Source organism: Cariama cristata, unplaced genomic scaffold, assembly GCF_000690535.1.
Source record: "Cariama cristata isolate BGI_N322 unplaced genomic scaffold, ASM69053v1 scaffold19063, whole genome shotgun sequence".
NCBI lineage: Eukaryota > Metazoa > Chordata > Aves > Cariamiformes > Cariamidae > Cariama > Cariama cristata.
In genome coordinates, this window is record NW_009606952.1 from 56,597 (window position 1) to 82,301 (window position 25,705).

The 25,705-nt window shown below is 40.7% G+C and overlaps 1 protein-coding gene across 1 annotated transcript in view; it reads right to left on the bottom strand.

Annotated features, from left to right (window-relative positions):
* Positions 1–25,705, bottom strand: part of LOC104158813 (kalirin) — a gene marked incomplete at both ends in the record, with an annotated part of 73,771 nt that overhangs the window by 39,615 nt on the left and 8,451 nt on the right. The window contains 14 exons of the mRNA XM_009696563.1: positions 1,800–1,902; positions 3,274–3,416; positions 4,110–4,211; positions 4,632–4,822; positions 6,615–6,726; positions 8,052–8,144; positions 13,044–13,133; positions 14,860–14,929; positions 17,239–17,348; positions 18,264–18,330; positions 19,575–19,693; positions 20,770–20,952; positions 23,512–23,634; positions 24,194–24,309. Coding sequence (XP_009694865.1) covers positions 1,800–1,902; positions 3,274–3,416; positions 4,110–4,211; positions 4,632–4,822; positions 6,615–6,726; positions 8,052–8,144; positions 13,044–13,133; positions 14,860–14,929; positions 17,239–17,348; positions 18,264–18,330; positions 19,575–19,693; positions 20,770–20,952; positions 23,512–23,634; positions 24,194–24,309 — 1,622 coding nt within the window. The remainder of the gene's footprint in view (positions 1–1,799; positions 1,903–3,273; positions 3,417–4,109; positions 4,212–4,631; positions 4,823–6,614; positions 6,727–8,051; positions 8,145–13,043; positions 13,134–14,859; positions 14,930–17,238; positions 17,349–18,263; positions 18,331–19,574; positions 19,694–20,769; positions 20,953–23,511; positions 23,635–24,193; positions 24,310–25,705) is intronic.

A 25,705-nucleotide genomic window follows, 5' to 3' on the forward strand; every position in this document is an offset into this window, starting at 1 on the left:
CTCTCTATCTAAGGATGATACACTAGTTGCTTAGACTCAACAAAACACATACAAGTATATTTAAGCTTTAGCTGTACACTGGAATTTGTTTCTATTCATTAAATGTATATAAGGACACACAAACACACAGACAGCCTTAAGTCAGCAAATGAACCTACTCACCTTAAAAAAGTAAAAAACATGACACAACCCTAGAACTGATTTAGCCTGTCTCCAGCACTAACAAATTTTTCCCTGCATGATCTGGTGCTCAATTTATCTCGTACACATTCACCATCTAATTCAAACAAGGTTTTGGATAGAAATTCCTATAACCCTTTCCAGCCTTGCATCCTTAAACCAATTGTTGCCATGATGGGCTGTCTTTCAGGGTACAGTCTGATAGTTTCCTGTGCTGTTGACACTATAGATCTTGTACGCAGCTACAGCATGCAATATGGAGCATCTTACCTAGACCTTGCCTGTCTACCATAATTCATGCAACTGGGTCAATGGGCTTGGGTAAAACAAGAAAAGCTTATGCAAATGTTTAAAATTAAACATGAGCTCAGGTACTCTACTAAGTCAGGGCCTTTCTCAGGAATGATAAATGTGAAAAACATGGAAAAGTTGGGCAAGTCCATGTGGACTGAAGACATAAGAAAACAATTCTTCGACATCGGGCAAAGTATTTGCATACATTACAGTGGCCTTATGATTGTGATACTTTTCTAATGCATTACTGGTCAAAAAAGCAAAAGTATGGGAACATGCCTTTAAGATAAACAACAGGTGGTCTCACAAAGGTAATTTCTTTGCAATTAACTCCTATTTCTGAGTCCAGCTTTCAAAATAACGTCTGCACTGAATCTTACTTGTGAACTTTACAATCGTAAACTTGAACTCTGATTTTGTGAAGACATCCTTCTACCTTGTGTAAATGGCAGCGTAATTAAAGCCCTGACAAACAGATAAATCCATAATGGTATTGCAGAATTCATCCTTTTTACAAGTTACATATGATTTCAAAACAACACATGAAGAGAATATGGACATTCTTTCAGTGGATATGACAAACCCCATCAGCGTAGCTAAGATAAATTATTACTAACAGCCCATTTACTCCTACCACCAACTGCTAATTCAGCTGAAGACCACAGTTGGAGGTATCAGAGTGACAAATTCAAGTCAGGCATCCTAGTGGAGCTGGGAATCTGGACTCAGATCATCTGATAAGTAAAACAAGTACGTACGTGCCGACAGTGTGCAGCATTCCAACAGAATCTAGCGCATCTCGGGGCCATCCATATGCTCCACCATATGTCCGCAAGGAGAGGGGTCCAGAATCACAGTCTCTGGAAAGGGTAGGTCTCCCAGGCTCTCAAGATACCAGCCAGGATCCCAATTTTGCTGTATTAATTGGTGTCTAAGCACCTGTGTTCCCTCCAACAAACTACTGATTTTAGCTCAGAGGGCAAATATGGAACATAACCAACTGTTTGCTGATTCAGAAACTGGCTCCCACAGGGCACGTTCTACTAAGGAAGACAAGGTTGCTCTGGGCTGTGTTTCTTCAGAGCCAATTCAACCTCTGTGTATTAACCACAAAGAAGCTGCAGCAACAGAGACGTTACTACGTAAAACAGCAGTACTGACAAGCACCTAGAAACACATGGGATTTTAATAGCCTAGCATAAGGGAATACAAGTTCATCTCACTCAGTAGAAGACAGGTTGCTTTATTCTGCCTTCTATTCTGCTTTTCCCTTACATTTTTCTGGGGATGATTAGCTGCAGTGTATTTTCACATTTCAGTCCTACCTTATCGCTGTCCACTGTGTTCTGTGATGTCCTGGATGCAATGGAAATGGTGTCAGGCTGACTGCTGCCATCTCCTTGGCTGTCTGCATCATCTACTCCATCTCTGTGAAAGACATAATAGGGAAACAACGATGCTTACTTAACACACCACTTTGGAATGTGCACAACTTTATAGGTGGATTTGAGAAGTGCCGAGTCAGCGTGCCAGAGCTGGCTTTGTGCTAAAATTACCTCACTGATGCAGGCCATGTTGCTATGTAGTTTGCAATTTAAAATGATGTCACCTTCAACCATAGGGTTGGGATTAGCACATAATCACGTTTATTGCTGGAAACAGGATGGCCATTGCCTGCATATTTACAGCACAGAGGACTCCGGTGATCAGAAATAGCTCTGTAATGAGGCTGTCAGGCAGAAATTTTCCTTCAATTACATTTCTGCCTTAACCAAAACCATACAAGCCCAGGCTACATGTGACACTGAAGGAAGAGGTATTTCTCTTGTGTCACAGAAACCACATCTTCAGGAATTCAATACTAAGCCATAAAAATTATATCCAAACAAACATAAATATAGTGTAGAGCTCTACAAGACTATGCATATGAGTCTCCTTACAGAGGGTATTTTCTTCCTTTTTGCTGTATAGATAATAGTTCTCCTAAATTTTTACTGGTCTTTCAAAATATACATTTAAATAATATAAAATACATATTTAAGGACAAAGAAAAAAAAAATTAAGATCCTTGTTCGGTTCTACAAAACTCTTGTATTGGTGCATGTCCCCAGGAAGAAATGTCTGGATTTCTGCCTTGCTACAGGTCTCCTGGGTGAACTTGGTCACTCATGCTTTGGATGCCTCTATAATACAGTCTGAAGTAAGAGAGTGATAAAACCTGATGAGGAAGTGGAGATGCTCAAATTACGGGTGGCTTTTGGGAATGACAGCATGACAGCAAAGAACAATTCATTTTCTATCATTTCTATTTAATCCAGGATTCAAAGAAGTTGACAAAAAAATTTAACATTACTTCATAGGCTGAAAGGAGTTTGTATTTGATGATGAAAGACAGATTCTCCACTGTAGTAATATATTGTCATGACCAGCTGTGATTTTCGTTGTCAAACAATTCAAAATGCCAAACAAGGGAAAAAATAAAAATCTGTTAATACTCAAATATGAAGTAGTAAATTCTACTTTGGGAAAGAAACGTAAACTTGGACTCTGAAGAATTTTTACTGTTCATTTTCTCTTATTTTAGTACTCCAAAGTATTAAAGACCTTTGTATGTATATCATAGAAAAGCTCTCTAGCTACTTTTGCCAAGACAACATATAAAAAGCAAAGATGATCAAAACTGCTTTTGACTATAGTAAGAAAAACTAAGTGAATCTAGTAAAAAGCCCACAGACATTACACTGCTGTTGGTCGAGAAAATGCTAGTGATTTCACGTTGTATGGAATGACTGAGGTTACCTTCTACTGTTGTTTCGCTGCTTTGCTGGTGTCTTGGGGAGCTGAATCGGCTCTTTCAGAGCTCCTTTCAGATGGATAATCCTTTCTTGAATGACTTCCCGGATATTTTTGATCCATTCCTGTTTTGTTTCAATACTGGATGCCTGAAGTTCCACAAGGCAGAAAGAGAGACACTTTATCGTATTCCCAGCATGTCACCTCTTATGTAGATGAATTGTGGTTGGCTGATGAAAATGCATGATTAACTGTTTCTCCTCTCTACTGTATTGTTTTAGCTTCTGGAGTACCTGGTAACCTCAGGAGAACTGAGGGTATTTTTACCAGATCTATTTGGCGGGCAATAGCAAAGCAGCTAAGCTCTGGATAAATATATTTAATGCATGCTCTATAGGGAGGAAATAGGTTATCAGTGCACAGCTGGGATTTTCTCAGACAAAATAACTATAACATGAATGCTTCATTAGAGCGTCACTTGACAGAAATGGCTCTCAGCTCTGGAGGTTTGAGAAATAGGTTAATTGTCGATAACCCAGTGGCAAAGGACTAAGAGAATTATACCTCCCAGCCAAACACATTGAGACACACCCTATGTCAGTGTGCAGCTGCTCAACCCAGGCTGCAAGAGCAGATGCAATTTCAGCAAGGCTGCACAACTGCACCGTCTGGATTCACGCTAAGGCCTTAGAGCTGAATTGCTCTTGATGCAGGCACGAACCCACTGACAGACATGGAAGCCATGCGAATATGAGGAGGGAAGAAACTGACCTTTCATTTACTGCTCCCAAGGCCCGAACTAGAAGCTCTAAAGGCAAAGAAAACAAGCAGGAAAGACTTACTTTCAGCACTGTTTTATTGTCTGAGGATGGTGTTCGTCCAGACCACAAAGCAAATTTACAGGGATCTCCTTCAACATGTTCAGTCACTCCCAGTTCTGAGGTCTAGTGTGGAGGAGAGACGGTGAGAGATTTCATACATATGAAGCCTCATGAGTCCAGCAAAATTTACATTTGTAGGGAGACGTGGGGAGGCAGGGATAGACAGGGGAGTGAGATCTTGTCTCTGCCTTGCTACACACAGATAAAAGAAACAGAAAACCACCAGGGGATGGCCTGGAAGTGAACGGCTTGAGTGATCCTCCTTGCATTTCCCACTCACCCTTCACATCTCACTATCTTAAACCTCTCTAGACTCTTTGCAAGCTTGGCTTCCAGGTGAGCCCCACAGGGCCCAGAGCCAGCCCTTCCAGGTGGCATGAGTATCCCCAACCCAGCATGGGGACATGTTAGCCATCCCCCAAACTCCACCTCTGCCTACAAGAAATACAACACCCAGAATATTTTCTTTGCAGACACACCTACCAGTAACTTGTTCTTGTAAACGTATTTTGTGTGTCCTGAAGAATCTTTGATCTCTTTGCTAAACACCAAAGAGATTTCAAAGAGAAACAAATGCCTCTCACGGCCTTTCCGAATGAGAGACTTGGGATCCCACACTTGGAAGGAATCCTGAAGAATCAGCTCTCCCTGGACGTCCAGGTTCTCATCAAACCCTAAAACCACAAAACACATTGGCTTGAATTTGTTCTTGGGACCAGTAACGCCCAGAAACACCAGAACAGTAAGGACTTGAAATAAAAGGGTCTTTCTCTTTTTTTATGCATATTCTGAAAGAACACTAATGGGCATCCATTGCCCTAGTGAAAATATCTTTTTTTCCTACTGCAATGCTGTAATTATTTCACCAGAGGCAAATATATCATATGTGCTAAATGAGACTGCTGATAAAGTGTAGTAGTAATTACTTAAAGATAAATATTATAAACGTTTCAGTGGTCATTACAGTACACAGAACTGCAATGCAAGAAATCTTGTGCACATCAGTACAAATTCAGAGAAATGTAATGTGCAGTGGCTGGAAGTGCCGCATCTTACCATGATGCCTTCAAGCATGCTAACCCAACCTTCAAGAGACTGTGAGTCCACAGCAGTGGCATGGGGGAGCTACATCTGAGAGCGAACTGGTATGGTGTCTGAAACAAGCCTTCCAGGAGGAGTTTCTTCATCTTCAAAGCTGCATGTCAAAAACCTTCACACGGCTGCGGATCACAGGACTCCCTCCACATAACTGGGAGGCTTGAGGGAAAAGGCAGTCCCTAGTGCAAGGTGCCGTCCAAGCTGCTGTCTCAGCAGCTGCTGTCTCAGCAGCTTGTGGGTCACGCTTCTCTCCAGAGCTGGGGATTACTCGTCCACCAGCACAGCTGGTTGTTGCTCATGCCAGATAGCCCTGGGAGAGCAGCAAGCAGCCCTGGTCCCTGCTCCAAATATTCAGGAATAATGTTTTATTCAGAAGACAACTGTCCAAGTGCTTGTCTACCCTCACAAAGTCAAACCTGCTTCTTTGTTATTGCGTGGTGCTGGTCATCTCATGGGGACAAATTATCCAGGCATTATTTTGGGAAACCTTTCTTTTCACCAGACACCACAGTTAAAATCATCTTTATAGACAGTAGGTGTTTCCACCTATGCTGGGTCAGTTTGCACCCCTGCAATTTTAATCACTTGGTCTTAATGTGCTGCTTAGCTACCGGCACCATTTCCTTTTTCTCGCCTGTTTTAGTATTCTTCTTATTTCCTGGTTCTGACTCAAGCTAGGCTGGAAATTATTTTCCTAAGCCAAGAAAATGTTTGAGAGACAATAAAGCACCTCTGTTCAGAATAAAATTTTTAAATTTTAGAAATACTCCACACATCAAAAAGCCAATAAAAGACTTAACTTTGGGGCAATCAAAATAATTTTTCTGTAATTTCAAAATACCTTTTAATAATACTTTTTTCAGTGTTTTAATCTTTGGGATAATCATACTAACATTTTGAAACACAAGCTGTTTTGACTCAGAAAACTAGAACTTTTTCTTTTGAAACGCTGAGACTGTATTTAGAAATGCTTTCATCCAATAACTCTTACGCCTGCCAGCAGCTAAACTGATACTGTTGCAGATTGGGGGTTTATTTGTTCATGAAGTAAGAATGTTTTAATCAAATATATATATACATTGTATATGTATACATACACACACACGTATGTACATATGTATACACATATGAATACATATACACACATACAAAAGATATAAATAAATAAACCCCCAAAACTTCCTAGCTGGCTTTATTCTTTCAAGACTTTTGGAGAAAGATCAGAAAGGAGCTAGGAAGTACCTGAAAATTATGATCAATCAACAGTATTGCTACAGTCAACCCATACTAACTTTCTACACAAGTGACAAGAAGGCTTCATTTATCGGCGGGTCCCTCCCCTGCCCTGGCCACCTGCCCATCTGCTACCTTCCAGCATGCTGACGTGCATTGCGTCGTTGGCCTTCTTTGGGACGCTGAGCATCACTTCCAGACCATCTTTGAGTTCCCCTTTGCCCTCCTCGCAGCAGGTCAGCAGTTCCTAAGAAGCAATGCAGAACAACTATAAGCAAACTCTGACCAATGTGTTGGCTTTATATCAGATTGTGTTACTTGGTACATGCAACTGCTTCACTAACAGTGACAGGAAAAAGCTGAACTGCATCAAAACCCATTGTGGATGCTCACAGATAGTGGGAATCAAATGGGAATGACTGTAAAACAAGAAAAAAGATGCTCTCAAGCGAGACTGTGCACTCAGAAGATTTCTGGGGACTTATGCCTATGCTGCAGTCATCAGTCAGTCCAGCTGTGCCAGGCAGCTTGCAGGACCCCTGCCTGATCCTGCAGTGCTGGTGAGTACCTTTCCTTCAGGAAAGATTCATCTAAGGAGGAGACAAAAGGGGTGATGACTGAAGGAGTGTTTTAGCCTTCTGATTAGCAGATAGTTTGTGCAGTGCAGGCTCGCTGTCCCACAGCACTCACTAGACTATGGTAAACCTGTCTGTTGTTCCAGTAAAGTGGTACAAAGCACAGATCTGTCAACATGTTGAATGTACTCAATAAGTACCTTCCTAGTACAGCATATCACTTCTTTGGTATATACACAGGAAGCTTTAAAGAGTATCATATCTGGTCCTAGCTTTTCAAAGTCAGAATCTGTGTCTTCCCTTATCTCCCAGATATTTTTTCTTCTCGGGTTTACTAGTTTGGAAGTGAACAGTGCTTGGTTAAGTTAGATCTAAAATTCACCTACTTACAAGATACTGTAAAAAACCTGTAACCAATTTACAACAAACCAACAAAGGGGTTTTTTAATGGGAAATATTAATGTTTCACTTGGAAGTCCTTGCTTTGTATATGAAGCTTTTCCCTGTTTTTCAAACACAAACATGTTAGCTCCCAAACATAATCTAACATCAGCAAAGAAGTCTCAGTCAAGAGTCAGTGAAATTTCCCAAAGTTCATTACTGCTGTCATTGAAGCCTTTAATCAAATATTACATGTCACAAACTTAGGAAGAAGGAAAGCAAACAGTTCTTGTTATCCCTTCAATTTCTCTTTCCCAGTTCTTGCTTTTTAGGGTTAAATCACTTGGATACAAAAAACCCCAGCTGAAATAGGTGATCAGTTTTTTACTGTTTGTTTTTTTTTCTTTCTGTGAGTTTTTTTTCCTTTAAAACACCCAACCTGATTTCACACTTTGTTGCCATGCTCAGGCCTGGGAAGCAGGAGTGGCAGCTCAGCTCAGAGGCAGATGCTTACAGGTCACAAACAACAGATGAGGCACCTCCCTTAAGAATAAGTTAACTCCTTACACCTGTGAACTGCTTTGCATGAGCTGATTTGGGCAGCTCACTAAGGTACCTTCAGTAGGAGTTGGTATTTTGTGATCCTCTGGACAGGCTTGATTAAATAAGAAGAGATAGAGTTGGCCAGACCATGTCTCTGCTGAATTTCCTGCAAGAGATAAGATCAGCAGTCAGTCATGGAAAACTATTAACCCCCTGCCAGACAGAACCACCATAACTAACTTTAGCTCTGGGTCTCTGCATTTCTTTGTTTAGTTTTTAAACTGTCTTTACGCTCGCATGCAAATAACTGTGGTTTCAGAGAGGCTGGCAATAAGCTGCAGTCCCCCCAAGGCCACTTAAACTGCAGGGGCCCTATGCAAGTCAAGCTAAGGCTATGTTGAGTAAACTACACAGGCTTTGATTTAAATATGACTTATTTGTCACGTCAACTGGTTTCTCCTAGCTATGAAGGCTGAAAGCAGAGTCTTACCATTCAATTAAAATGAAGTGACATTAAATTAAATTGCATGTGTAGGGTGTAATTTAGCTGTCTAAACATGAGCATTGAAGTACTATTTGAGAGCCCTGTGGTAGCTGAAATATCCATGTGGGAGTAACAGGTCTGACACAGTGCTGACAGACCTATGCTATTCTGAAGTGGCACAAGGGGGGCCAGGGGACATACCCTTACAATACCTTTTACAGCACTGAATATTTCTCTTTTGTCACCTCAATCTCAATAGAATGTCTGTGCTGATCAGTGTGATGTACTTATGAACCTCTGGAGACATTGCAGATAGGCACCTGGTGAGGTCTGCAAAGGACCCAGCTGCCTCCAGTAGGAATTAGGAGCTCCTGAAAATCCTACAGGACCCTAATGCACATATTTAGCCATCTAAAAGACTTGAAACTCATGCCCTACAGGGGCAGATTCTCTGCTGAAATAGAACAGGTGGGAATTCCTTCTGTTTCCATCAGGCCCTGGGCATGCCTCTCCCTGCTCCTGGCCATCAGGAAATCTTCGCTTCCTATGGGAGCAGATGGGGAGGACAAATGGGACTTATCTCCAGCTACCGGAGGGTAAATTTGAGGCTGTAAAGGGAAGAAGTTACAGAAGATGAAGGGGGAAGACTGTATACAGTCTGATTTTCTGCTGAGTACTACAGAGGTTACCATTTTTTTTAGCTCCAGCATTTATCTTTATGCTAGGATGCAAAAATAGCCACTTTTCACACAATGTGCCAACAGATGTTTTTCTTATACTAGGCAACTTTGTTTTAGAAAAAAATATCTCTGGTGCCATGAACAAGACCCAAAAGGGAAGGGGCTCTGTGTGGGGGGTTAATGGAATTTGCATGAAGCTGAGTCATGGCTGGCTCCAAACAGGGACAGTGCCTGCAGAGCACGTGGCTGGAACTCAATTAGTAACTGCAGGAGCCAGCAAGACCTTGGCCACATCTGTGAACTTCTTGAAGCTGGCTAAGTACACTTGTTTTTGTAGGATCCAAGTAATAAATTTAGCGCTACTCCTTCATCCTAGTTCTTTGAATAACAGGGCATGCTCCCAGCAAGATGCCTCCCTTTCAGGCATTCCTTGCTCTGCCAGGATGATCCCTGGTCAGACTGTGCAGAGACAGAGTGGGTTGGTGGAGCGACAGCTGTCCCTGCTGCACGGCAGCACTGCTACATGGCAATCAGAGAAGTACAGTGCTGGAAAGGGACACTCTCCCTGCAGCTCCTCTCTCTAGTCCCAGAAGTGTTGTAGTAAGATGGCAGCCTGCTGAAGTGTGTCTTGGGTTGGCTTTGTAACAATTGGAGAGGTCTGGACTTACTGTGGGTGGAGACGGAGATTGGAGAGGTCTGCGCAGGGCAGAACATGGTAGCGTAGACATTTCTCACACACCTCTAACTAACATGGAGCACAGAGGTATCTGAGCTAGCTTTGAAGCAGCTAGCAGGTCACAGGGCTCTCCCTACTTTGCCCTGATTCTCGTTTAAAGCAAGTTATAGTGCACGATGGGCTCACCATTAGACACAAATTTAATTATTCCTGGTGTGGAAAAGAGTCCCAAGGGTCTGGAAGAAATGAAGGTATCTGACAGGCACCATGTGCTGGTAGTTATACATTGCAAACTAGATGAGCTGCAGAACAGGATCAATGCATAGTCTTACAAGCAATAACAGAATCCCAGACAAACACCAAAAATATCCTCTGCGAAGGGCAGCACAGGACCCTCAGAGGCCCTTGGATTGACAACGTGGAGACAGGAATACTTAAATACAATTTCATACCATAAGAATTGCTGAATTTACCATGAAGCAGTGATAAAGTGCCCAGATTTTGTATCAAATGTCAAAAGAGATCCACAAATGAAGACAAATCATCTAATTGTGTACAGTTGTTTAGTCGGAGAACAAACTGCATCCTGAACTGAGTGTACAAACCAACGGCTTGCTGAGTAGAATGATTCAGCACTAAAACACTCATGAAACATTTAGGGTTTGTAATGCATGACACAAATCTTTGGTAAGCAATTTCAGAAAAAATATTACTAAGGAGAAATTAAGAACCTGCTTGCACCTCTGCCCATTTCCTAAGGGACACTCCAGCTCAGCAGAGAAACTGTCCAAGAACCATCATCCATGCAGAAACACAATACTCTGCAATGCTACCAAAGTCAATGAGCTTTACCATGTTCCATGCTGGTCATGCAAGTTAAAGGTACCCTGCGGCTTCCTAAATATAACAACTGACTTTTTCCAAGATTTAAAGAAAAAAAAAATACTCAAAATAGCAGAAGCATATAGATGACTGAACCAAACTCAGTCTTTGTCCTGAGGTCCAAAGCTTGCTTAAATAACAGACACTAAAATCAACTTGATCACCTCAATAATACGCTGATTTCCATCAGCTGAATCTGAGGGCTAACACATGTTGGCAATCAAAACTATATCTTGCTAGCCTGAGTACATGGTATTACAAATACTAAAAATTGCTAAATATGGTAGGTATCATTTATCTTTGAAACTACTGAATGAAGAACACAGTTTTAAGTAATGTACTACTACTCTCAGATGATGAACAAGACAGATACAAAAAGTGAAAGAACCAAATTAATAAGTCTACTGAAGTTAGCTAAGAGTAAGCACACTAGTGCCATTCCCTGTGGAATTTCCAGCTAACATAACCATACCAACAACTTCTGAATTTTATAAGCAAAGCAAGATCTGTAGGGAGGGAAGATAGTAATCTTTATTCTTTATTAGACTAATGCTATAGGATAAACTAGGCAAGTTTCACAATTGAGAGTTTGTGCATAATTTTCCCCTGTATCGACTGGTCTAAGAAAAGAAACTGCTTTTCTCTACATAATATAGCTTCACTTATGTCCTTAGAACATCCCAGCTATAGTAGCATTGCTAGAAAATCTCTTCACAGTTTCAAATGAGATATGTCACTTATCTTTCTTCCTTCTCTTAATCAACTAACCCTTGCAATAAGCCCTGAAGCTGCAAATTTTCCATGGACTTCAAGGGTTCAGACAGATTACCGGGACTGCTTGTTTCATCTCAAAGGTGCCTTTCTATGACAGTTTATACAATTTGAGGGGTTGTACACTTGTGATGTTCAAGCAGGCTTCTTAAGTAATAGTAAGGGGTGTTATTCTAGATAACTCACTCTCATCATCAGGGTGTTTTGGGAAATTCCAGGTTCTGCCTGGAAGAAAAGAACCAGCCATTTCCTCCTTATTCCTTGGGCCAGACTGTCTCCTGTCCTGCCACTGAACTACTGCCACTCCAAGATAAAGACAAGAAGGATCTACAGGTACTTTGCACTCAGATTGAGTGACTCCCAGACAATTTTTGGGGGGAGATAGCCAGCTTTCTCTTTTTGCACAGGTATCACTGAGTAGCCCAGCACAATTCCCACCAATGGAAGGAAAACATCCTTGCAAAAGAACAGATGCTGACACATCAATACTCAATATTAAGCAACATCAGGCAGGTTTCCAGCGATATATAGAGCTGGAGTGGAAAAGCTTAGCAGAGGAAACGCTTTTAACCTGTGCAAACAACACTGATAGACACCTAAGGCGGCGCAAACCCTCCACGAGTCACCAACCAGTATAAACCATTCAACGGGCTCAAGCGCCATCTCCTGGAAAATCCCTTTCAGTTCAATTCTACTTCTAGACCACTTGGCAACAAGGCAAAAAACAAGGCAAAAGAAAAAGGTGTTAATCACTTTTCTCCTGGCTCATGTGAGATCTTTCAGTATTGAGTTTAATTGAAATGCTCTAACCATTGGCACACACAAACCCAGAGGAGCTGATTCATGTCAGCTGCCAACCACATCACAGGTTGGATCCTGCTGAGTGGTTACATTTATAAAAAGATTTTCAACGCTTTGGAAAAAAGGTCTTAGCATTTTCTCAGAAAGGCAACTAATTAAAGCTGTAACGTAGCAGACAATCATGGCAAATTGGATGAAGTTCCAAAAAAGCAGACGGAAAGTTTAGTTTAAAAGTACTCAAAAACTTTCAAGATTTTTCTCAGCCTACAAAACTGGGATTGGAGCCTGCAAATGTTTATCACCAGGTGTAGTGCTTGTAAAGGAAATAGTCTAATTGCAATCAATGGAGTTCCTTACAGGCATGATGAAGCAAATGTGTAATAGAGTGGGTAAAATTTGCAGAACAGGAGGACAGGATCTTGTTTTGGACTTAGGGATTTCAGGTCATAAAATATAATAGGATCTGCTTTGCATTTTACCACTAAATCCAGAAGTAGAGAGTACATCTAAACCAGATCTTTTGAAAGAATTGAGTCTGAGAAATCCACAAAGGTTCCCATAAGAATGTGTCTCTCCATTAAAAACAAGTTGCCACACTGATGAAGATCACATATCACACCACAGTCTATCAGTTTTCACAGCCTGTGATATCTGCAGTGGAATGAAAAACCCAAATGCCAAAGCACAAAAAGGAAGTCGTTGCTTAGATGTAAAGAGGAGGTGTTTCAGCTGCACTATGCGTGCTGAAGGAAAATGGCAATGGCTGCTTACATCAAAGAAAGTCCCTGCATGTTCGAGGATGAGCTGGCTGGAGTCAGGCTTGTTTTTGCAGTAGGTGACATACATCTGAAATTTATCGGCCTGTGAAAACAATCAAGGGAAAAGTAAGATAAGCTATTTCTCTGCTCCCACGGTCTTTCATTAACGACAAATAGGACAAATACAGGTGATAAACCCACACTTCTCAAAGCTACAGAAAAATTGCAAATTAAGAATAGAAGACTTACAGGCAGTTCACACCTTACCTGAGCAGTTCCGAGGGGAATGAGGTGCACCATGTAACAGCAACGGGAGGCTTTCTTTAACAAGTGTTACAGAGGGAAGGCCTAAAACTTTAATCCAGCTATAAAATAATTTCTAAGAGCTCTAATGATGTTACACAGGTTGTATCCAAAAGTCTGCAGGTCTCAAAATCCGGTCATGAAGTACTAGCCCTACCACCTGCAGATAAAGCCATTGTAGAAACACTGGGCAAGAGAGACTCACCTAGCTTAAACTGGCTCGAGCCAACATTTTTGACTCGAGACTGGGCTCAGATTTGTGATGCCTGGCCCAGACTTGCCTTTCCTACCTTGGTTCAGACTTTAATGGCTCAAACTTTATGTTGAGCTAGGAGTGTTTTGCGTTTAATTTCCTAATTTATTTATTTTTAAGAGGAAATTAAAAGCATCTGTGCACTCCTGCCTTAGAGCAGTTTCGTATTACTGAACTCTGGTCTCAGGAAGAGGCAGGCAAAGAGAAGAAGAGAATGGCTTCCTTTTATTACTATTGCGTGTTTTATACCAGGTTTCTAAATAACAGGATGCTGCAAATGGGCAGGCAGCTTTGTATATATGTCTGTAACCATACACACAGCTCTGGATGTGTACTATTACTGAGATGATATGGTAGTATCTTAAAAGTATCATGAAGATTTTGCACAGAATGATACGTAAATGTGTCCATCTTTCATGAATAAAAAAGGTTGCATAAACCTTTTCTTTGTTAACAGTATTTCTGAATCCATTTCATCAATATGTGTGTCAAGTTTTTAAATAAAAAGCCCATTTGAAGTCATCCAAACATGCTGATTTTTTTGGTAAGTGAAAATTTTCCATAATGACTTTTAACATACTAATTCCCAGCTTTGAAATATGAATAAAATCATCAGAGAAAACATGAAGATGGCTGACTCGCCTGGTAAATATTTTGAAGAGAGAACAGCTTTCATACAGATAAATTACTGTATTCAATTCCCAGAGCCTTGCCTCCTATGCCCATGAAGACTCTTAGCATCAAAATTTCAAAGTCGTGTTAGAAATTATCCTGGCATTGAGTAATGGAATGAGAGAGCACAATGACTCAGCAATTTGAGACTAATTTGTGAAGAAAAACGTTGTTAAAATAAGTTTTTCACACCTTTGTAGAGGTCTCATGGCACGACTAACATTCTCTAAGGAAGGTATACTAAGATTTTAAATGTCTGTCCTCCCAGGGCCCTTCACAAAGAGATGAATGTCACGTCTAAATACAGGTTTGTTTTTACGAAGTCCTGTTAAACATGAACTAGCAGAGGTAAAAGCTATGCTGGTCATGCAGGACAAGGAGAGAGGCTCTGGAAAGCCTTCACACCATTGCTCAGGAGAAGAGTTAAAGGAGGGAACCTTTCACCCTGGGAGAGGTGAAGGACAAAGCAGTCATAATTCCAGATTAGCTCCTCATCTCACTTATCCCTAAGGACATAACCCTTGCACCAATTCTCAGTTTATTTCCGTCTATGCTGGAGGAATTAATTTGAATAAATAATGAAAATAAGAAGCCTCATTACCCAGGTGACGAAGCAGTGGCCCACATCCTCAGGCAGTTGTTCATATTTCTCTAGTTCTTTTAGAAAAATGCTGAAAAAAGAAGACACCGATATAATTAGTCATGGTCAAATACCCAGGAGAAGCAGAATGACCAATGAGTTAATCAGTGTGAACGATCAATACTTGATTAGCCTCATAATCAAGATACAAGTGTCCTGCCAGTGGAAAAAGTGTCTCCTTGCCAAGCTATGCTTCAGTTTTTGAGCACAGTCATGCCCAACTCCACTAGAAAGCAAAAGGTAGCAAGCCCTAGTAGGGAGTCAGTGTATTCAGGACTGCAAAGTGATATTCAAGAACCAGACCATGAATCTTCAAAAAGATGTTGTGCAGTGGTTCAGCGGAAGAACCAAAGCCGTCAGCTTTCTGTCACCAAACTTGGCACACTGGACGGAGGACAACAATTTAAACAAGCTTAAACTCCCAAAATACAGATTCTGTAATCAACTCTCTCCCAACACTGTGTACCATGATTGACATCTCTGTTTGCAGATAGAGCCCTGTACAAAGAAGAACACCAAACAAAAGTTGGAGAAAAAGTAACTGAATGTGCTGTTCCTCCAGCCCTGAATCAGGCTGGGGGATGCCTGAACATCACCAGCCAAAGGAGAAGATTGTGGAGGATGCTAGTGGACCTGATAGGAGGGCAATTTATTTTAACGTTGCTAGAAGTTTTAGAGAGAAAAGGATTATGCAGAAGCAGCAAGCTGGAGGAGGATGGGTCACAGAAAGGAGAAATCACAGCAGCAAGGAGCTGTGGGGAATGACTGAGGGTCAAAGGGTGGTAGCTGGGAGTGAGGGAAAGTCAAAAAGGAGAGTAATCAGATGGCATCAGTCAGGGTCGCTAAAAAGAAAATATAGCATCTCAAAGAGAGGGCAAGTGAGAAGGCAATTGGGTGATCCTAGCATAGTTTTAAATGGGAGAAGAATATTTACCTGTATGACAGGGCAATTCTTGTGGGCTGGAAGTCAGTTCACAGAATCATAGAATCATTATGGTTGGAAGAGACCTCAAAGATCATGAAGTCCAACCATATACCTGATGCCACCATGCCCACTAAACCATGTCTTGAAGTGCCACATCTAAACGTTTTTTGAACACCTCCAGGGATGGTGACCCCACCACCTCCCTAGGGAGCCCATTCCAATGCTTACCAACTCTAACAGTGAAGAAGTTCTTTCTAATGTCCAGCCTGAACCTTCTCTGGTGCAACTTGAGGCCATTTCCTCTTGTCCTATCACTTGTTACTTGAGAGAAGAGGCCAACCCCCACCTCGCTACAACCTCCTTTCAGGTCGTTGTAGAGGGCGATCAGGTCTCCCCTCAGCCTCCTCTTCTCCAGACTAAACAACCCCAGCTCCCTCAGCCGCTCCTCATAAGGCTTTTTCTCCAGGCCCTTCGCCAGCTTCGTTGCCCTTCTCTGAACACGCTCCAGCAGCTCAATGTCCTTCTTGTAGTGAGGGGCCCAAAACTGAACACAGTATTCGAGGTGCAGCCTCACCAGCGCAGAGTACAAAGGGATGATCACTTCCCTAGTCCTGCCTTTTTAATGTAATATGTAGTTTGAATCTACTATCCTGATATGCTTTGAAGCTGCTTGCACACAAGGATGCATATGGCAGCCTCTGCTGCACAATTATTTATGTGTATGTGATGGTGCATTTATCTGGCTGAAGCAGAGAAAGTCTCCCAGAACTGCAACAGTGAACAGCTTTCTGATTTGTTTTTCAAACTGCGTTGGTTTTAATGTGTAACTTGAAGACAGACTTTGAAATTCAGACTGAACTTGTGGTACTCAGCACCCCTAAATTTTAAGTTTATAACTGCTATTGCATGCACATTATGGCAGGGAAAAATGTCCTCTCAGCTGATCTGATATACAGTCTTATCTTGACAAAATGGAGTACTGTTAGTTACAGATTAAATACAGAGAGTCTCCAAGAAGTGGCAGGAAAGCTACTTATTAACCTAGCTCATGTCAACCATTCCTTTTTTTCCTCTCGTGTTTTCCAAGAGATCATAGTTTTAACAGGCAAGCGTCCAGACTAGATCTAGTACTGTGAGATGGAAAGCAAGTGTAGGACTACAGAGCATTGGTATAATATGACTTTAACATTGTTAATCACCTGAAGGCAAAGTTTAAACTAAGATGGAATTCATTTGTGTAAAAGAAACAAAAAAGAAATCAAACATTATTTCGCAAATCTGGATCAATTACTTTACACTCCTTTGTGCATTGTACTGATGGCATTCACTGCAGGCACCACATAGATGTATAGGTATACACATGCCTTTGGCTTCCTTAGTCAGTAAACATTAACAGAACTGTTAGGAAAACCTACTTGTTATGAAAGTCATATATTTCCTGAATATTTCCAAAGATGATGTGTTCTTTATTAAGGATCCCAGCGGGTATTTCTTCCACTCCACTTGTCATTTCCCAAAGGTAAGTCTGGAAGACACCAGCAATTCTTAGCTTTGCGAATAAATGCAGTGAAAAAGAATCAATCTCCCTGTTTTATTGCTAAAGGTACAGGCTGACAAGGGAACTATGCACTTTGAGATTAAACAAACAAGCTAAAAAAACAAATGTTCCAGTGTCACAGAAAGTTCTCCAGAGAAATTCAAATTGCTGACACTTAGAAGTTGTCTGACGAAAAAGCAGAAACATGCCAACAACACCTGTCTTTGCTGTCCAATTGATGGTGTCCAAAAACTGCAAGCAGAAACAGTTGAAAGATAAGCTGGATTTGCCACTTCAGTAGCATTAGATACATAAAAATCTCTTTCAAACTTCAGGAATGTGAAAGCTGACAGATTTCACTGAAATACACTGTGCTTTTTGCCTTGAATTCACAGTCCCCTTCAGGAACATCCTGCTGTAGAGCTAGGCAAGCTATTTGACTGTGCAAATCCAGCTCTTTCTCTAGGATGAGATGATCCAAAGGAATAGATTTGAATTCTTAAGAAAATGCTCCATGATTCAAAATAAAATAGAAACCAGCAAATTTCAGGTCAACGTGCAAATATATTGCTCTTTACTGTGTCCCAGGACATTGCTCTAACTCTGCAGGGGTGAGCACAGCTTTGTAAATAAAGGCGCACTCAGGTGTCCCAGGAGGTGCAGGCATTTACAGCCAAGCCTGGGGAGTACAGGGCACAGTTCTGCCAGTGGGAGACAAGTTCCCTTTGCTGCCCAGCCAGCTCCCACCACCAGCAGGACACAGCTCTGTGGGTGGCCACCAACGGTGGTACCCTCACACAGACTCTTGTCAAGGTCAGCCTTTGCAGTACAGGGAACATCACCACCGCAAAGGATACCACGTCCTTCCTGAAAATACCAGAGATTTCCCAGGCTGTAACTTACCTCTAAACATTCATGTAAGTCCCTGACATAAGCTTTTTCCGTCTGAAGCAGCTCAGCCATAATGAATCTGGAAAAAAGAAAGTATTTCAGGTGTTTTGGACATTATAAGCATTTTTGCAATGAATAGAAAACAAAATAGCCTTCTGTTGTCCTAATGAATCAGTGTACTTCCACTCTAAATCTTCAGCTGCCTTACTTTGCACTGTTCAGCTCCATGAATGAAACACCACTTCATACTCTAGTCCCTTGTAGGGTTATTTTCTAAATATCTTTTCTGCATAAAATTCTATTAAGTCATATTTCTGCAACCCTGAGTTGTGATATACTATCTACATGCCCATCCTTAACAGTCAACTGATTCTCCGAATTTTTTTTTTTTTTCCCCAGGAGTAAGGACTTGAGATTCAACACCACTACCTGCACCTTCACTAATAGTGGTAAATCACCCTGAAACTTGACCTCCATTGGAAATACAGATGGATTTGGGAGACACCACTACTTTGAAGAGGCTTCCTCAGCTTGGTATCTGAAAGGAGAAAATCCAGACTGCTGGGAAGCCCAACAATGACATCTGTAGTGCCTGAGGCTGGGCAGCTCAAAGTTAAAATGCCCAATGTTTTGAAAATGTGCCACAGGCAGACCAAGTGTAATCACTGTTCTCTAAAGTTATCAAGGTTATGCACTGTAGTGACAATTTCAGAGGGCTGAGAAGGATGGTACATACAAACGCTTTCCAGAATATTCTCACACAAAAATTAAGACAAAATACTGTGAAATAAGTCTGTTTCTAGATTTAAGTGCAACAAGCGCTCTCCAAATATTTCCTTTAGTATGAAATATTTCCAGTTATCTCAGTTCTACACCCACTGAAATTTGAACCTAAACTTCGAGTGAACTCTTGTGTCACTGAAACCCAGTTAACTCCTCTGGATGTCATTGGAGTTTAGATAATACCTAGACATATAAAGATGCTTTTCATTTTTTCCTGTTCATTTTACTTTTCACATACAGCCAGAAAGAAATCATGACAATGAGTATCTCCATGACATCAGGGTCTCATCAAAGTGCTTGACTCACTCCTTTCCCTTTCCAAAAGTAACTTCTGATTAAAACCAAAAGAAATGCAACCTGTATGTTCTGAAATTCTCTAGCCTACAAGTCACAACTTCTGCCCCACACCTGTAGACTTCTGTCAATAGCTCTGCAGCTGGAAGGAGTTATAAGACTGTCAGTAAGTCCTGGTCATGCAAATGTCATGGAATCACTCTTAGATAATATGCCATGGCAGACTGTGAGCGTTTGGGGACATACTCTTTCTTTCTGGCCGACTTTCTTTTTTCTTCATTGACTTCATGATTTGCATCTCGCAGCTTTACCTCCCGGTCTGAAAGACTTGCTGGAATAATATCTAGTTCTAGATCCTTGTTATCCTAGAAAAAAATGACAGTACAGATTTTAAATTCATTGTAATCCTACTGTTGACAAAATGTAACATGTTCAGGAGATCAAATGGATAAGAAGGGACAAAAGAAATATAAAGATACCAAGGTCAGAAAGAAGGAAATTCAAACAGATTTAGAACTACAGTGAGAAGGTAGAAGGGAAGAAGGTGAGAGAGAAGTCTTAAAAAATACCAGTTATGAGATTTATTAGTCTTCACTGTTCCTCCTATCTAGGAACAGGTATTAATGACAAATGTCTAAATTTTACCTTACTGCTTCACATCTAAATTAGTTGCCTAGTATGGGACTTCACAAATAGTCTGATAAAGTAAAGCACTATGCAGAGATAATCCCAATTTCCAATGGCCTTCTGCCATGGAAATACCTTTCCAGACTGTGGTTAGTAACTTTGTGTTCCTACAAGGAACAGTATATTTAAGATATCTTGAGGGTGTAAGTGAGGGAATTTATTCCTCTTTCTTTGATACTTAATTTTGAAGGATGGCTGACTGAAAGGTTTTTAAGTGTTTCTGCTTCTGGCGCTTCCCCTTAATACTGTGGCCAGGGAATAGCAGCAGGTTCTAATTTTTGTTTCTCCTGTGTTGCTCCATTTCACCTAAAAAAGCTCAGAGCTGACATTGGGGATCAATTTTTTGGTTAGTTAAAGGATGAGAGAATGGAAACTTACAGTCAAAGCCGGAGTTTGATTCAAAATAATGGTGTGGGAGCAGGATTTATGGCTTATGCTAAAATTAACACAGACTTTTATTCAAGTAATGTGTTTCCCCCTCCCTCTCAGTAGCTGTATGGTCTCCTGGAGAACAGTGCAAATATTTGTTTAGAAAGTCTTTCTGATCTTCTGTTTCCTCCTCATATCACTGATCCGCCACAAAAAAACTTTTTCTCTTCAGAAACAGTTCTGATCTTCGCTAGGTAGGCTGGCTGCGTTTTAAGGGTTTCTAATGGACACGCAATAACCTGCAGCATTCATACCATAGCCTTCACTTCCCTCTGTGACTTTCAGCTTTGGTATAAAACCCCAACAGGACATGGACTTACAGTACCTCTGTATTGATTCCAAGGGCTTTTTCCAGGGAGTAGCGGTATTTCCCCATCCTGAGAGAGAAGTCACGGTAGCGTTTGTCAACAGTGGTGACCCACTTCCTAATTTCAGTGGCGTGTATATGTCCTTTTTCTACAAAGCTGTCAGCCAGCTGGATGAGGAGCTTCACTTTCTCCTTTGTTTGCTGCCCAAAATATGGTGCTCAGTTATGTTGCATTGTTATTATTTCCTTTGTTTTTAATTCACACAGCAGTCAGAAGCAGCTCGCTATTTTTTTATACATCATTAAAGAGTGCCTGTACTTCATTTTATACAGAATCAGATGCTTTAAACTTTGCCCAGTAAAACATGAAAGGAATGACATTTTTATAAGGACACTTATGAAGCTGCAGGAGATAGAAAAAGTCAAGTTTTTGAAACCACACACACACAAACACTTAAGGAAAACATGTTTGAAGTTAGACATGCCTCCTTCCCATAACCAAAAACTTATTTTTTGTGAGCCTTGGAGAAGACAGGATTTAAAAATCACACCTCATAAAATACACTAAGTTACTCTGAATCTATACCTAGGTGGTTCTGCAGACCTGTGTAGGCAGGTCATTAATACACCACATATCATCCCAGGAAGTGAGTTTGAGTCACTACTACTCTGCTTCAGAAACAAACAGAATTTAAATCCAAATTCTTGGTCTACTATAAAATCCTTCATCAGTATTTTAGTTCCAGTTAGAGCATTACAAACTGAAAGATGCCTGAACTCCAAAACACACACTGAGCCCCCAAACCTTCAAGAGATCTTTTCTGTGCCACTTGGGCTCTGACTGCCCCTTAGTCGCTATGGTTTTCCATGTTGAGGATCTTTGAGCAAATCTGGCACAAAGGAGCTAGTTAGAAATTTTAGCTTAGATTCCAAATCTATCCCAGGAACTGAAGGTGCCTGAACCCTATGTTTGAGCCAACTCAAGTACAAAATGCTTATAAAAACTGAGATATCAACTGTACAGGCTGCAATCCAGCTGTAATGCACATGTTAATCCTCAAAAGCAAAAGAAGAATCAGTTGTATCCCCAGAGGTACTGGCAAGCTGCTTTTCAGAGATGGGGAGAATTTTCCACTCTGTCTGAAGCAAGACATGCTGTCAGGTACTTGACATTATCAACAGTCTGCCCACAAATGGACAAATGCATGTCAGAGCAGAAAACATCTAGCAAATTTCAAAACCAAAACTAAATCCAAGAAATTTCACCAGCAAAATAAACTAACAGCTGAATCAGAGGTCATCTTAACAAATTAGTTGAGTACTTAAGCAAGGCTAGGTATGGAGAAATAAAAATCTGACTTCCTGTTACTTTTAAAGGGTGTTTCATTCTCCAAAGCTACTGATGTTTTTGCTTTCCAAACAATTGGTTTGACCACAAAGTTACTGGGATCAGGAAGGCTTTCAGTTACAGCTTCATTTGAGAATAACAGTCTGGGAGTGACACGAATTTACCAGATTGCACGTGGCAGTGAAAATATTCTAGGTCAGCAGTAGGAAAGTGATTTACTACAGCCCTAGGGAGTAAGATTAGATGCAGCACTGTGAGGAACAGCCAGTGATGGTCAACAAGGAACAATGTATAAAACTCAATCCTAGGCTAAGTAAAGAGTAGAAATAGTTTGGAAACTTCAGGATGAATTGGGATCATTCTGATCAAAATGAAATTATAAACTGGAATGTGATTTCAGGCAGATTGATTATGGGTGGTTAGAGTCCAGAAGTCCTGTTAAAGGAATATTGTATGGGTCCTGTATGATTAAATTAATTTCCCTCCATTGCCAGTTATCTCCCATTTTCACAAACATGCAAGCTAACTAAAAAGGAAGAGGACAAGAACACCACAAAGCCTGTGAATCAAACCCATGCAAGCATGGACAGCCTAATGAGGAATTTAAGGATTACAGAAGATCAATTTTGAGGACACAGTGAAATGAAGCTACATAATACCAAAGCCATGGTCTTGCTGCAGTCCGACTTTGCAATTTAGATCCTTATCAGTGACTGTTAATACCCCCGTGGATTCACTGTCTGTGAGTTACCTATGGTTTGAATTAATTTGTCTGAAGCAGATGCAATCACCATTCCTCTGTAAACTCCACCAGATTTCTCAGAATTGCTCCATATAAATTAAAAGATTCTTGGTAATGCAGTTTTGTACTCAAAAACATTCACTCCAGAGTTTACAAACCCATTTATTTCAAGTATTTTGTTGGGATCAGCAGATTATTTCTAATGAGATCAATGATCATCTGTGATGAACCCAGCTGGAATTAATGAAACAAATCATGGTTGTAACGACAGAAGAAAGAGACAGGGAATCCAAGATGACCTTGTATATATTCAGATCAATTAGTTACTTTATACCATTCTTGTATGATTCTTTGAGGATGGAATCAGGGTATGTCTCATCAGCTTGCTGTGAACTCTGTATACAAATGGGGACTTTCTCTTCCTTCTGATTAGAACAAAAATGGTCCATTAGCAGCACAGACTAAGGGGGAGAAAACCTCCTTTTTGTGCCTATGTCTTGCTAAAAATGAAAGACCACAGTTTTCAAAAGACATTTATCTCCTGGGCTAGGAATGTCAGGAAGAGAATACAAAATCAAGAGAATATTATTACAGAGAATTAAGGCACTGAAACAGGATCATAAACATAGACTAAGGCAGATGCCATAATTAGATTAAAGTCACTGTTTACCTTGGCAGGTACTCTGAATTCCCCATATTCCTTCAGGAGTTCCTGAGTTTCTTCTGCTGATTCCCCTGTGGAGTTGTGAGTAGAGAGGTAATATTCGCCTGTTTCTTGGATCCAGTCTAAGGCCTGTGAATGTCAAAAATAACCAAAGGAAAAATAAACCAAACAATCTTTGTATTTCAAGAACTAATCCTCTGACAAAAAAAAATCTGCCAAATAAAGGATATCAAATCCATTGGGACTTAATACTGCGTATACTAAAACACTTTCTAAGAACACATAAAAATATTGCAGTAATCAAAGCAGGTGGGAGAGGATACATAAGGTGCTGTATGTTCCTAGTGCAAAAAGGAGAAAATTCTACCTATATACAGATAAATCTGCATGCAGGGAAAGCAGTGTTCTCATTAACAGCTCAATAAAACAAGTTTGCTCTTATATCTATTTTCAAACAAATGAACAAATCCAGAAATTAATCTGGCCTGGAAAAAATACTGAGTTTTGTTGCTGGGTTTTGGAATTTTCTCAAATTGGTTTAAAAATCTACATTTGCCATGTTTTCAAAAGTTACAGTTTTTAAATACAACTTGAGATTGCAACAGGAACCCCACATAGGCATTACACAGATACAGGAAATATTTACATACTGCCAGGACAGAAAGACGAAGTGGGGTTTTTACACTACCTGCTTGGCACTACGCTCAAAGACAACATATTGTTGGCACTGATCTAATCTCCGCTTCTTCAGGGTCCAGAAATGAAGGACCCGGTTCTCCCTCTGCAGCAGCTCACTCAGAATGGCTGTAGGACAAAGGAAAACATCTGTGTGATTAGTGATTCTGTCAGTGCATACAGAAATAAGCCACAAAAAGCTGAATTTACTCACTCTGCCTGGACCATATTCCCAAGAGCAGAGTCCCTGAGACTGTACTTCTTAAAAACAGGCATTGATTCAAAGAGGCTGCTTTAAAAAAAACAAAACCAAAGAAAACCAAAAACCAAACCAAATCAAAACCCCCAACAAACACCACAAAAAAAAAGTGTAGTTGCAGGATTATCTGGTAAAGGAGAAGATGCTAGAACAGAGTTTGGGATTTACCCTAGCAAATACACTGGGGTACATGATTTCTAGGTCTTTCATTCTCTTCTGTTGCTTATTTCAGGAGTCTTGTACAGGTTGACACAGGAGAAGTTGCCCTTTTACTGCCTTGTCTGCTGCTCTGGCCACAGGCTACGCAGCACTTGACACCAAAGCCTAGTGTGCCATGCAGAGGTCTGGTCATGATTGAATTTAATTCAGACCTGAGCCCCTAGTTTGACATACCTGGTAAGGTTTCTTGTACACCTGTGCTGCCTGGTGACCCTATGTGTGCTCCCCATGCAGTTACTGCTAGGCTATGATTTTGGGTTGAGGCCTGGTATTGGTCCTCTAAACTATCCCTGTCCTCAAAGCGGAGCATCCACCACAGGCACACGCAGCCTAGGCAGCAATTACTCTCTTTTATATTAAAACATTGAGTCTGGCTTCTCAACCACTTACAGTGACTTAGGATCATTTACAGCACCTGTTAATAACCTCTCTCACCCTAAGCCCTTTCTGAATGTACCAATATTCATTGCTTATGTATCAATATTAGTGGCAGCAAACAGATTTGGATGTATCCCCTCCCCAGTTACAAGTGTGACACTGATTATGGTCAAAAAAATCTGTAATACTTAAGTTAATTGCAAAACCTAGCCCGGTCCCTGCTCAGGACAATGGGAACTTTGTTTGACTGACAAAAGGAACTTGAAGTTTGTTATGGGTGCTCTAGATCGGGTCTCTGCATAAACAGTTTATGCCAAATAAGACCAATTCTGTTCCGTATTACTGACTTTGTTTTGGAAGCACAGTCCTACTAAATGGTGCTTTTATTCTGAACTAAAGTGTCCACTTCAAAGATTTTCTGTGGATAGAGTCACCAAGCCTAAGAATTACACATTTGGCTTAGAAAAAAACTAATATACAAGCTGATTTTTATATAAGTGAGTCATTTCAAACAAGCTCAGTGAGGAACAGTCACAAGCTTATATCAGTTGCATATTTAAGGGCTTGCTGAGTCAGGGTTTAATTAATTTTCCCCATGGTTTTCAACTGTAGGGAACAAAAGTCCACAACAACAAGAATTTGGCACAGTAGCGGGGCAAAGTTGAACAA